The sequence below is a fragment of the Neolamprologus brichardi genome, chromosome 1, assembly GCF_056152115.1.
Source record: "Neolamprologus brichardi isolate AB-2024 chromosome 1, ASM5615211v1, whole genome shotgun sequence".
Classification (NCBI taxonomy): domain Eukaryota; kingdom Metazoa; phylum Chordata; class Actinopteri; order Cichliformes; family Cichlidae; genus Neolamprologus; species Neolamprologus brichardi.
The window spans coordinates 14,086,876-14,100,744 of NC_142104.1; the positions used below are offsets into that span (position 1 = coordinate 14,086,876).

A 13,869-nucleotide genomic window follows, 5' to 3' on the forward strand; every position below is an offset into this window, starting at 1 on the left:
AGAAATGAGTGAAGGAAAGAAAGGTGAAAAGAGGTTCACAGTCATAGACAGACACTGATAGGTAAAAAGGAGACAGACAGATATACGTAGACATAGGCAAATAGGCAGACATGGATTGACACCGAAGAAAGCAGGAGTTTTGAGGCCACAGCAGCAGTTAGTGTGTGTGTATTTGAGCGGCGTAACAGCGATGGCCAGCATTGATCCATGGAAGTTGTGGCAGGGAAAGATAAGGCCCGCCTTTCCCCAGAGAATAGCCCTGGGCATAAGAGGAAGAGGAGGAAGAGGAGAGGAGGTGGAGAACTCTAGTCAAGTGGATGGATTGAGGTTGGCCAAGAAGGGAGTGAAGCAGAGTCTTGAACGTTATACTAGCTCAAACACCTTTTAAACACAGCTGTTTTATTGCTTTTGAGTTAGTTCTGCTTTAAAAAAAAAAATCCCAAAACAAAACCCACGTTAGAAAAACACACAGGATGCATTTTCCTCTTTGCAAAGGTTATATTTACTGAATTTTATTTTCTTTCTGAAAGATAGACTCCTTAACTCTTTGGTTTGTTCGGGTGGAAAAATTAAATTAACAATCTATGCTCTTGCTTTTCTTTTTGTCTCAATGTTTAAAAGGTTTTTCCACGCTGTCTCTGGCAGACCAGATGAGTCTCCTACAGAGTGCATGGATGGAAATCCTGATCCTACGCGTTGTCTACCGTTCACTGCCCTTTGAAGACAAGGTAAGCCTGTTTGTTTCTTGGTCTCAAGTGGCCACCTCTCGTAATGCATAACTCTAAACCGTAATGCAATCTATCCAAAGGGACCGACTTACTTTTGGAGTCATTCTCAAGTGGACATTCAAGAACATGCCACTAAATCCAGTTCTTCTGTTTTGTCTCTTTGTAGTTGGTGTATGCTGAGGACTACATAATGGACGAGGACCAGTCGAAATTAGCTGGACTTCTGGACCTGAACAATGCCATCCTTCAGCTGGTCAAGAAATATAAATCTATGAAACTAGAGAAGGAGGAATTTGTCACTCTCAAGGCCATTGCTTTGGCTAACTCAGGTTGGAATTTGTTCACTCTCAGCTGATATTTTTGTCTGTCTCCACATTTGTGTTTTACTGGTGGAAGAGTTAATACTAGGATTCCCAATCCCATGGGGCTCATTTGAGCTGAACTATCAGAGGACCGATTTCTGCATTCAAACAAACACACAGCTGTGACACAACTGTGACACAACTGTGACACAACCATGTTAACGCATACTCTACTAGTCAAAAGTGTGTCAAATACTGTATGCATACATAGAAAAACACATGCTCAGTGCAAAAATAAAAACGTGTTTTTAAGTTGAACCTCACCACAACACAACGTGCCAATCCTTTTTGCAATTAGCATAGTCGTCTCTTCAGATGCCTGTTAAATAAGGTGAAATCATTAGAACCCAAAATCTGTCGATAAGGCCCCCTCTCTGATGTGTCCAGCTGCATCGACAGCTGACTGACACACGCGCACACACACGCACTCTCTCGCACACACACACGCCTTCTTCCTCCCATGACCCGTCTTTTGAACTTTGTCTTGGAAGCTGGCCAGCTCTTCAGTACTCTTTAATTACAAGGGGGGAGCTGTCAATACAATGTGTTTAAATGGGAGAATGCAACGGGAGAGCTTTGAATAAGGAGGGAGGGGCCTTTTGTTCTGGTTGTGCCACTTTAAAGGCACGCATACACATATTTACATCCATAAATGTTCCTAAACTTTCAAAAAACATACATCTGGTTATTAGCACTCAGTGAAACATTTGTGTGTGCCATTGAAAAATGTTTGCTTACACACATACTTAGATACTGCTCTGCACATGCAGAAAATATTGACATGTTGTTCCTGTGGGCTTTGTGTGACAATCAATCTCTTGCCGCTGCTTGTGTGTTTGTGCATTTGTGTCCATCCATGTATGTGTTTCAGTTATTCTTTGAATACTGCTTACTGGAAGTTAAGGAAATTTATTGGTTATTTCAGCTGGACAACAGAGTTAAGAATCATTATTATTTGGCAAACATCCAGTACATGGACAGGAAAATCTAATAGTAACAACATTTCATTGTTTTACAAAAGGAAATGGTGCTGACATTAGTCACAATGGCTCATTCAGCGATATTCTTTATTTTCCATATTAATTTAATGCTCCCATCTATTATATATCACAAAATACCGTCAAAGTCCAAGAAAACATCTTTTTCATTTTATATAGCGGAACAAACGAAAGAGAAACTCAATTTAGCTTTTTTGTATTTTTCCTCAGCAGATTTGACAAACAATAATTCAGTTGTTGCTGTTTGAAATTTAAAATATAAAGTAGTAATTTCTGTGTTTTTTAAATTTTTCTAAACCTTTTTCTGACCTAAGAAACACACAAATTGCAGAATGAATTCATTAGAATGAACATTTAAGACCAAGAAAAAAAACGTGTGGTAAATTAAAAAGATACAGAGGTACAGGCTTGCGTGCACCAGTGAGCCAAAATCGCGGGGCTTTATATTCAGCTATAATATTTTGAACTGTTCCTCTACATGTAAAGGCTCATTGTTTGCATAGGATTTTATCAACGCATACCTTTGGTTTATTTTTGTAATTGCCTTTTTGTTTTCTTAATGTTCCATTTTGACACTGGCATGACGTGAATTTCCTGGCCATGTAAACGGCCAGCTACAGCATGCTCTTCATTATGATGGAAATGTCAGGTTAGTAAACTCTGTCAAAAGCAGACATCGCTCTTAAGAAAATTCACATTTGAAATCGTCATTCTTTTAACTAATTGAAATTGAAATAGCTGACAGCCAAATAAGAACTTTGTATCATTGCCCAGACTCTCGAAATGCTCTTCAAGACAACAGAATGCTAGCATTAGCATTTTGAAGGGCACTGACACTAATTAATTCACAGGATGCTAATTGTGCATTAATGAAGCCAAGCCTTAAGAAATGTTAGCAAACGTGCCCCACATGTAAAGAAAGCTAAACTAGCCATGGGAAACAGGAGGCACGTGTGGGGGTATGTGATTGTGTGTGTGTGTGTGTGTGTGATTCATTTATGTGCGACTGTGAATTGTGAGTTCCATGTTAACATGTTCGTTTTAACAGCCTTATGTACTTGTGCTCATTAACGTCTGCTGTTTTACTTGTGAGTTTACTGCGGGTCACAGCACAGGCAGAAGCCATGTCTACCAGCTTAAATACTAAACACACAATGCTAATCAAAAACAACGTGAAACTCATTAAACTGCAGTTTAGCTTCTGCCTATTCACTGCACAGGCTATTACAAATTCAAAAAAAAAAGAAGAAAAGGTTGGGGGGGGGGGGGGGGGTTTCCTCCTCCATTCTGTATGACATTAGCATTCAACACTAATGTCATACGGAGTGAAAAAACTTCTGTATGAATGTGACTTTATGGAATAAGTCTATATTTACAAAGTGGTACTGTATAAGTAAAAGTTAAATATATGGTCATATTCTGTATATACAAAAAGAAATATCAACTTAACCTTAAACTTCGTTCCCCTGCCTCATCAATACCGTTAACCACTAAGGAAAATATCATCACAGAGAAAAGTTTGTAAAAGATTCAGACCAGTGGACCACAAGTAGAATATCTGAGGACCAATAGAAGCTGAATTTTCTATTGATCCTCACAGAATCCAGCCCACTGACCAGTCTGGTCCTGCATACTGATGCATGCATTATACTCGATAGATCCAGCTCAGTGTATTTGATTGTGCTAGTCCAATTGTGTGCACATCTGTGTGTATGTGGCTTTGCAGGCACATTTTATGTTGATTTTATTTCTCTGAACAATATAATTTATATATTTCATACTTGTTCCAATTCCCATCTGTGCACGTGGATGTGTGCATGTGTGCCTGGGAAAGCTAGTGTGTTTAACAAGTACCCAGTGGGAAGTATTTGGTTGAACTGCAATATCCTTCACTAAAAGCTTCCACCAATGGCAGGCAACAAAAGCACATACACAACACGAGACCTCCAAACGGCTAAAATGCTTCTGCTTAGGAGTATATGCATGTAGTTTAACCACTTGTATAACTGACTTTACAGATGTAAAATGTAAACATATAAAAATCTGAAGTGTATGGCACACAGTGGACTTAGAAGGTCATTACAAAAGATCATACTGTGTTAATGTAGAACTCCACGCAGCTGACAGAGCTTACATGGAGAGAAGGCATCAGACTGTGTCATCCTTTCTGTCCACACCTGCAATGTCTGTGTGTGTCTTTACACACCCAATCATATGTCTAAGCAAATCAAATGTTTTGTAGGTGTGTGTGGGGGTGGTGTTGTTGGTAGGTGAGTGGGGGAGCGAGCTATCAATAGTTGTCTTGTGATTATTATTTAACATGCATGTAGCCATTGATCGTAGACATTGATCGGAGGTTGGGAGCTAAAGGCCAGCTCACATTAAGACCTTGCCTCCCTTAGGGGCAATATGGAGCATTATTATTGAGGGACATCATCGGGCTTTACTGCCACTGCTAAAACACACCTTACATGCCAGCTCAAAGAGAGATTACAGATGTGTGCAACCACATACTCCTTCAACTCCCTCCAGCACCACCATATCACCCCCTACACACACAGACACACACAAACTCTGATGTGTTCCTTCATCTCTTGATCATTCTACAAGTCTGTCTGTTTTTTTCTCCACCCACTTGTCTCTTTGTCTGGCCATTCATCACTCCCACAGATCTGCACTTTGAAGGGAGGGAATAAAGGGAATATATAAACCCTGTTTTTGGATTGTTTTTTGAATCTTTGTGTGTTTAAGAGTGCTAAGGAATAGGGCTACATTTGTAACTGTTCCTTTAATGCCACTAAATCAGGTTTTTGCTAAATGCACAAAGTATTTCTGCACTTTTTACAGTAGGCATGGAAATCACGAGTCGATAGAATTTATATTGATAGTATTTTCAGCCTGCACCTGCGATGCTCAGGAATATTTTCACTTTGTTTCTGCGTAGATGTTTAGTTTAATCTTTAGCACTTCTCTCCCCTGACTCACAGCAGACAATGGTGGCACGGATACAAATCTACACTGCTGAAAACATCTCAGAGAGTTGTGGGAGAGTTTTGCAGGATCTGCTGCACTTTAGCAGGCTTGACTTACTTTAAAAAAGTCCACTTTTTCATGCAACATTTCTTTTTTTTATCAACAGCAACAAATCATTATGTCACATTTCCCACTTTGGTTGAAATACAGTTCAGTAGATGTGGATATTATTATACAAAATGCTTCAAAATTTTAGTCATACATTGTCTGTCCTCTTTCTCCAGACTCAATGCATATTGAAGATGTGGATGCAGTACAGAAGCTCCAGGATGTGCTTCACGAGGCCCTGCAGGACTACGAGGCTTCCCAGCACCAGGAGGATCCCCGTCGGGCAGGCAAGCTGCTCATGACCCTCCCCTTGCTCCGCCAGACCTCCACCAAGGCTGTGCAACACTTCTACAGCATCAAGCAGGATGGCAAAGTCCCAATGCACAAACTCTTTTTGGAGCTGCTGGAAGCCAAGGTCTGAGGACAGGGACTAGATGGAAGGACAGCTAGAGTCTGATCCACCTGGGCTTCAACTCGAACTCTGAACATCAACTTTGAATGACCTCTTGCTCTTTTACGCGCACTCTCACAGATACATGCACACACACACTCACACACACACACAGAAATATGAAGTTTGTCTGCTGACACATCTCCCTATAAATAGACGCTATCCAGACCTCTTACCTGAACTTGAAACACCACGTCTTTGACAAAAGGGTGTTGACGTGATGATCTTTTTTGGAGGAAGACGGTGACAGACTGTGTAACTCCCATTTATCAATGGAAGACGATATTTGCTAAGAGTAACTTAACAGTTCTCGCAGTGACTCCAAACACTGACGATGACAAACACTTATGCATTTAATAACAATTAGGATGTTATTAATGACAAACGCTTAAATGAGGACACGTTTAAAAGACACTGAACAGTCTTCATTTTAGCTCTGAGAGACTGTAAGACTGCACTCGTGTCTCCTTTCCCCCTCCTGTTTCCCTCAGAGTTTTTTAGCGTTCAAGAAGAAGACGAGTGGACAAAAAACGAACACTTAGGAGGTGTTAATGACATTTATTGTTGAAGTACATGTACAATGAAATTTGAATCAATGGACAGAAAGAAAAGAAGAGGAGATTTGCCCTGCCAAAGAATGGAATCATCCATTCAGAGGATGCCAGCAAACTTTACTGTCATAACCCAAAACCATTTCTGTTTTGATCTGCCAGTGGTTTTCAGTCCTGGGCCTCAAGAGTGCTGCTGGTTCTCTCTTCCTGTAATTATTAAATTGTTTTCTGGGTATTATGAAAACCAGCAGCGCTTAAGGTTTTACGGAAAAGCATTGGAAACAACTGCTTTAAACTCTTTCTGGTTCTCCCTAAATTCAATTTCCTGGTTTCCCATGACTCCCCCGCTTCAAGTACAACTTTACTGTTTGCTGTATTTGCTGACGACTGGTCATCCTGGCCTCTCAAACCTGTCTTGCCATAATATCAATGTCTGTTCACTTGGCAAAGCTAAAAATTGTTTCATATATTTTAACCACATGAGGTGTGATTAATTCGCAGAGTTTAAAAGTATACATATGACTTCTTAGTTGCTAACAACAGAATAAAATTTGATTGAAACTTCATAAAATTGTCAAAGATACGTGGCTAACAAACAAATGTGGGCTGAGTTCACATTCTGTGTATAGTGTATAATCAATGAAAAACACCTCTTGTGTTCAGACATGTATTTGAACAATTTTTAGCAGTTTTGTGGCCCTGATTTGCAGCTCTTCACATACCAGTCAGTAGGGATTTAAGTATATCAACGTGCCATTAGTAGTCCAACCCAAGCTCATTAGCCACACTCCAAAAACTCAAAAGTCTCACCTCTGTATTACCCTCCTCGTCCCGTTGTGTTCACAACTTCCAGCTCATCTCCTGCGTCAGTACAGAGATATTCTTGTGACTCATTCAGGGAGTGTAGGGGGAGCCGCAGTCACTCGGCGCAATTCAAACCAGAAGGAAAGGTGTGCTGACAAAACTGACTGAAGAATACGTATTGTTGCTTTAAAACTCCTCGATCTTTTTTCTTAATTTCTACCTTGAAAATAATCTTAGCGATGATACCAATATTAGGGTTGTAAATAATTGTCATCCTGTATATGACATATAACATGGCTTTGTTTTTGTTATTAATATTGTCTTCTTAAAACTGAATCAATCAATATGTCTTTCCTTTTTTCTATCAGCTTGACCACTTTCAGCAATTATCATATATATATATATATATATATAAATATAACAAGTAATAATGTATTAACAAATCAGCGTTTATCTTAGAAACTCTGAGCAATAGTGGTTTTCAAGGAGGGGTTTGTGTATATGGACTAAGTCTGCAATATTAACATTACATGCCAGTCTTAAATTCGGGAGAAAGGGAGATGAGGATTTGGAGGAGAATGTGTAGCTTCTCCTTCTCTCTGTGTAACTTGCCATAAGCTATTAGATAACAGTCACTGGGCATTTCCTTTCATGACCGTTAAGAAGAAAAATACAACCCAGGAAATCTATCCACTTAAAAGCTGTGTAAAGGTTGCAACTGGGAGAAGTAATACAAGCAAATAAAAACAAAAAGATCCAGCATCCAGTTTGCAATTATCACCTTCTGAAGTCCGCACCTTTCATGTGACCAGGCTTTTTTTGCATTGACATTTGATCTGATTGAACCAGGACAATTCTTGTAGTGAAAAAAACACTTAGATAGTACACAATTTTCTCTCGTTTGTGGCTTGAGGTGCAATTCTTTTGGACATGTGACTGAGTGTGGGGACCATGAGAGTACCTTGACTAAATTTAAATCTTTGCTGAGGGGTACAATGGTGCTAGCAAAATCAAAATGTCCTGTTACCTCACTACCCCATATTCCTGAAACACTTGATTTTTTTTGAGGAGTTGAAATTATTAAAGCTTTTAGCCTACGTACAACAATTACCGTATTATGTAATTTAAATCAGCTTCTGTATAAATTGATCATGGGATGCTAATTACCTCAGCTGAATACAACAGTAATTTATATAATTTAACATTGATTTGTCAACTTGTCATTTGTAAAAAAAAAAAAAAAAAAATAGGTAATGTTGCTTGTTAAAAATTCTGACACTTTCTGAATTTTAGACAAAAAATGGAAACGCTGAGCTGACAGGCAGCTGTCTTACAAAGAGACACTGATTTTATGGTTAAGTAAAACTGCATACAGTGTGGTTGAGTTATCACAGCTTTAACAGGTAAAAAGTTGATGGATTTTTTTTCAAATATATATATATATTTATGCACTTTCTAAAGCCAAGTAAGGATGCCAAAATGTGTATTTTACATGACAGCGTAATCTAATATAAAATGGCAACTTGTCACAGCTGAGGAGTGCTGCAGTTTAAAAGTAGTTGATCTCTAACATCACACTTTCAGTATCAGCCATCAGTATTATTAGTAAGGGGTATTTTCTCAGCCTTCTTAAACATTGTATATTGTAAATTATACAGATTATAATTCTAACATAAGACATTTTATTGGACACAAAATGGAAAAAAAATGAAAAAAAAATGTAGTTCAACCTGTGTGTTTCATGTTTGCTGTTTTTTCTATCAAGGAAAAAATCTCTCTTTGGTTCATCTCTTTTTCTTTTAGGTCTTTTTTTTTATGTTTGAACTTTTTTCTCCTCTGATGAGTCCTCTAAGGCGTTGCTGTGTACTTTTTCTTGTGGTGATTCCCGTTCTTGTGCTGTGTGCTTCTTCTTTAGACAACACAGAGTAGAGTAGAAGCCATGTTGTCTGTCTGTCTGTCGGATCAGTCCGCCGGGGGTCTGGGCACCGGATTCTCTCACAATGAACCGAATCGTATATAAGGCTCTTCTGCTAGAAATTTAACTAGACCACCAGGATCAAATTACAGTATCCATCTTTACCAAACTATACATAAATAATTAAATATTTAGTATCTAAATGAAGAAACACCTTAACAAGTATTTAAAAAGGGATCATTTGTGTAACTTTCCTGTAGATTGAACAGTATATTGTATATCTTTAGGTTAAATAAAGCTGAAATGAAAAGGACATTTGAGTAATTCAGAACTGTAGGTGACTCTTTTTTGATAAACTCGCTGTACATAACTGCCTTCCATACAGCTCAGCGAAGTCATTATCTTTGCTGTTTTCAGGCAAAAAGAGAAAATACTAAACCAATTTTTTTTTCGTCCCTGTTTCCTGGAAAATACCTTGCTTTACAATAGACAGTGAAAAACCTGTGTAGCTTGATGGGAAAGACATGTTTTAAGAAACATGTTTAATTAGCACTCACTGCTGCTCTTTACCATATATTCGTTGCATTGTGGGGCACCAGGTTTTGCAAAATTCATATTGAAACTCAAATTTTCCCCAACTTTAAATAACATGTGATTACCCTACCTGCTAAAATAAATTTAATACGCTGTGATGCAAACACCATGATTTCAAATATTCTAATGTTCAACAAAGGTTTTAACACATTTTTAAAAACATGATTATACAGAAAAAAAGGTTTCACAAGTAGGAATACGCGATATTTTTATGGTCAAGCTTCGAATTGCATAACGACATATGTATTTTGATTGTAACATAGAAAAGTGTCCCCCTGGAAAAAAGGATGGTATTCATTACCACCAACTGTACATTATGCCACATACAACAAATGGAAGAAAGCTGCTCTTTTTCTTACTCTTGTTTTCTGTTGCTGTTTATTTTTTTGTCAGTTGCCCAAAAATTGTGTGTACTCCTGAAACAATTCACTAAGAAAGATGTTCAAGTGATTAATGCAAAGCTGAATCTGGTTAGTAACCACGTTTGACATTCATATTGAACGTGATTCACAATGATGCCATTTTATTTCGCTTACTGCTGTCATTTCAGATGACGAATGCTAAATTTGACCAGGAAAAAAATTTGGAAGGGAAACTATGTATTTAGTCCAGAGGTTTTGATGTAATCTGCTGCTCATAGCCACAATATGATTTTATTGTATTTTTTCTTCTTGTTAAAAAGCAATATTTTGAAGACTGTACAATTATGAGGCAAGTGTTGCACATGTCGGGTCATAGATCCAAATACTAAATAATCTATTAGAATGATTCTGTCATTAGTGTTAAAAAGGAAAGGCAAGGAGAAGGAAGGAGCAGTTGGGTTTTTGCAGAGCCACTGGTACAAAACATTTGAGCTGTTTTCACTTTGGGCTCTAATAAGTTATTTCTCTAATGTGGATCAATTAGTTGCGACCACTTCACGTAAACAGTAGATTAGCTTGAACAGAATGATGACTTATTGAGCCACAGTAACAAAGCAGGTTTGTCCACTTTCCATGGCTGCCCCTGAAAATTGCACATAAACAGTGTTTATCTACAACTCTGCAGTGTATGATCATTTAGTTGTATTTAGTCCCCAGGTGCAAACCCCATCCGTGCTGCAGCTTACCCTGCAGCCTGAATTTGCAAACATGAAGAATATATTTAAGAAAGGGAGAAAGTTTGGGAGCATTTGGATGAAAGGGAAGAACAAAAAGACCCTTGAGTGGTGAAGAAGAGTTGATGAAAGACGTCCCTGTAGTGTTATTTAAAAACATGTCTGTAGGTTTTAGATGTGCTTCACATCATTAAATGAGAAAAAAAAAAAGACAAACAATTACCTGTATATTTTTGTGATGTGTATCATACAAGTGTGCTCAAACAATAATGTCCATTCGTGTAAATGTATTTATTTCACATTGTATATATTGTTCAATGCAAAAAGAGAGACCTATGATTCTGTAACTTAAACTACTATGGGTTAAAACATTACATGTGTTACTCCAGACTATGCCTTTCAGGATTATTACAGTAGAGCAATATCAATTAAAAACCAGGCTTCCAGTTTTGACATCTGTCTTGTGTCTGATTCCTGATTCTTAATCTTGTGTCTGTTCCTTGATTGTTTTATACACACAGCAGCATGTGCATTTAAGCATGTAGACAGCCGAGCATCAGAATAAGGGAAGAAAGATTGATTTAAGTGAATTTCTACATGGCATGGTGGTGGGCACCAGACAGGTATATGAGTATTTTAGAAACTGCATATTTATTGAGATTTTACTACACAATCCTCTCTAGGGTTTGTAGAAAATAGTCCAAAAAAATATCCAGTGAACCGCAGCTCCCTGGGCTTCAAGCTGATATGGAGGCAACAGTAACTCAAATAACTACTCATAACTTGTGACCAAGGTATGCAAAAGAGCATCTCTGAACAGTCAGCCTTGAAGTAGATAAACTACAGCAGCAGAAGACCACACTAGATGCAACTGAGAACAGCAAACTGAGGCTACAATTCACACAGTGTCACTAACATTTTGGTGGTGTTGCATCATGGATCTGCAGCCGACAAATCTGCAGCAACTGTGTGTTCTGTCTGCTGTCATGTCAATAAGGACTAAAATCTCTGAGGAATTTTTCCACCACCTTGTTGAATCTATATCATTAAAAATCTAATCTCTTATGAAGGTAAATCAGGATCCTCTAGTTACAAAAAGAAGTCTGGATGCCTAAAAATAAAGAAATCCCCCACTTCTCACTTCATTTATTTTCTCAGTAAACACTTTAAATGTAAGGTCTCAATCATAAGTTTATAGCCTTGTGTATAGAATAGAATAGAATAGAATAGAATAGAATAGAATAGCCTTTTATTGTCATTGTACATCTACAACAAAAATATGGATGGTCCACACCAACTGTGCAGGAACAAAATTTAAATACTAAGACAGCATGAATAAATAACAAACAGGAGAAATATATACAATCAATTGGAATATATACAAAACAAGAAAAAGGCACACATTGGAGAACAAAGTGCTTGGAAGTAGTGTAAAGGACTTGGTCTGAATATAGAGTCTGTATGTTAGTGGCGTGAGTGATGAGGTTACTCAGACCATGGCTGAGACTGGTGAGTGTGGGGAGATAGTGTCCAAATGGCCCAGGGAAAGAAGCTGTTTGTGAGTCTGCAGTTGTGGGACCTGATTAACCTGAGGTGCCGACCAGAGGGCAGCGGGTCAAACAGGTAGTGGGCGGGGTGCAAGGGGTCACCTGTGATGGCCCTGGTTTTTCTGAGACAGGAGGATCTGGTGATGGCCTCCAGGGGTAGCAGAGGGCATCCAGTGATTTTTTGGGTGGTGTTAAATACCCTCTGTGCAGCCTTCCTGTTCTCAGTAGTGGCCCCTGCGTACCAAACACCCACGCAGAAGGAGAGCGTGTTATCCACTAAGGAATGGTAGAAGGCCAGCAGCAGCTTCCAGTCCAGGTTCTTCCTCAGGACACGGAGGAAGCGCAGTGGGTGTTGGGCCTTCTTTACCAGTGCATTTGTGTTGCGGGACCAGGTAAGATCAGCAGAGATGCATAAGAACTTGTAAGAAGTGACTTCTTACGCATGTACCAGTGTCTTACATGATGCTCTTCATCTAGTCAACCAACACCATCCTCATGTAGCTCTTCCTGTTCTTTCAGATGGCTCACCACTCTGTGAACGGTGACGTTGATGGCATCTTCCCAGGACTGAATTGCTCTGTGGGGGTCAAGGGAGGGGGATAGACAGTCTCTGATGTGTTGACACACAATCTGCTTGAAACACTTCATGGCTACAGATGTGAGGGCTATAGGTCTGTAGTCATTGAGGCTGCCTATAACAGTCTTTTGGAGGATGGGAATGATAGTGGAGACTTTCAGACAGGTGGGAACGGTGGCATGAGTCAGGGAAAGTTGTTGTCTGTGTGGTAGCCCTCTATCCTCCTCCTGTAGGCCTTCTTGGCCTGTTTGATTCCCTCCTCAGGTTCGCTCTGGCAGTGCTGTAGCTGTCCCTCAGCCTGAAGGCTGAGTTGTGAGTTTTGATCAGAGCCTATACTTCACTCGTCATCCAAGGTTTTCAGTTAGGATGGTTTCAGTCACTGTCACATTGTCTACACAGCACTTAATGTAGAAAAGGACCCATTAAGGGTAAAATAGACAAAGAATTTTACGTTTTTTGTGGGGGAGTTTTCAAAAAGCCAAGATGACACTACCAAAATACAAAAGTCAATATCAAACATGACTGACAGCAATCAACCTTACAAGTTATTACATCAGAACTTAGATCAAACTAGTCAACTGGAGTTCCACAAGAGGAAAAATGTAATCCAATTCACAAAGACGGCAAAGAAGAGGACACAAACATTGATGCCAGCATCGCTCATAGTCGGTCCTCCACTCTGAAGTCCACTATGGTCTCCACTTTAACTATCTACTAGACAGATTAGCTAACTGTCTTTAAAAATCGTATGTACAAGCTCAAAAACTGTGGTCTTCACGGTAGAAAATATTTCTTATTCAGAATCAACATCATCATTACAGTAACGATGATAGCACTTTTTAATGTTACAGTGTGATGAAGTACAGCATTACAAAGTCACTATCCTTTGTAATTGTCTTGCTTTGTTTTATATTGGATTGAAGTGTTTTGCTGAAGGGAACTACAGCAGTGGCAGCAGCAAGACAAGGGTGGCATTAATATTTAATTTGGCAAACACTATTTTATCCATCCTCTAGTGTATTAAAGAATCTGAGCACAACCTCACATTTTAGAACCACAGACCACTATTATCCATTACAGAGCTGCTTTTTGTTACTAATCCCTAAAAATAAGAAAAATGAAATATAAAAAAAAAGAGTGATAGAAAGGCAAAAGCAGGGAGAGT

General features: G+C 38.9%; 1 protein-coding gene across 7 annotated transcripts in view; it reads left to right on the forward strand.

Annotated features, from left to right (window-relative positions):
• The window catches only part of esrrga (estrogen-related receptor gamma a), a 156,839-nt gene extending 145,806 nt beyond the window's left edge, over positions 1-11,033 (forward strand). For all 7 annotated transcript variants that reach the window (XM_035910948.2, XM_087834026.1, XM_087833853.1 and 4 more), the window contains 3 exons: positions 622-728; positions 895-1,057; positions 5,346-11,033. In XM_035910948.2, coding sequence (XP_035766841.2) covers positions 622-728; positions 895-1,057; positions 5,346-5,590 — 515 coding nt within the window. In that variant the 3' untranslated portion in view covers positions 5,591-11,033. The remainder of the gene's footprint in view (positions 1-621; positions 729-894; positions 1,058-5,345) is intronic.
• The last annotated feature ends 2,836 nt before the right edge of the window (positions 11,034-13,869 follow it).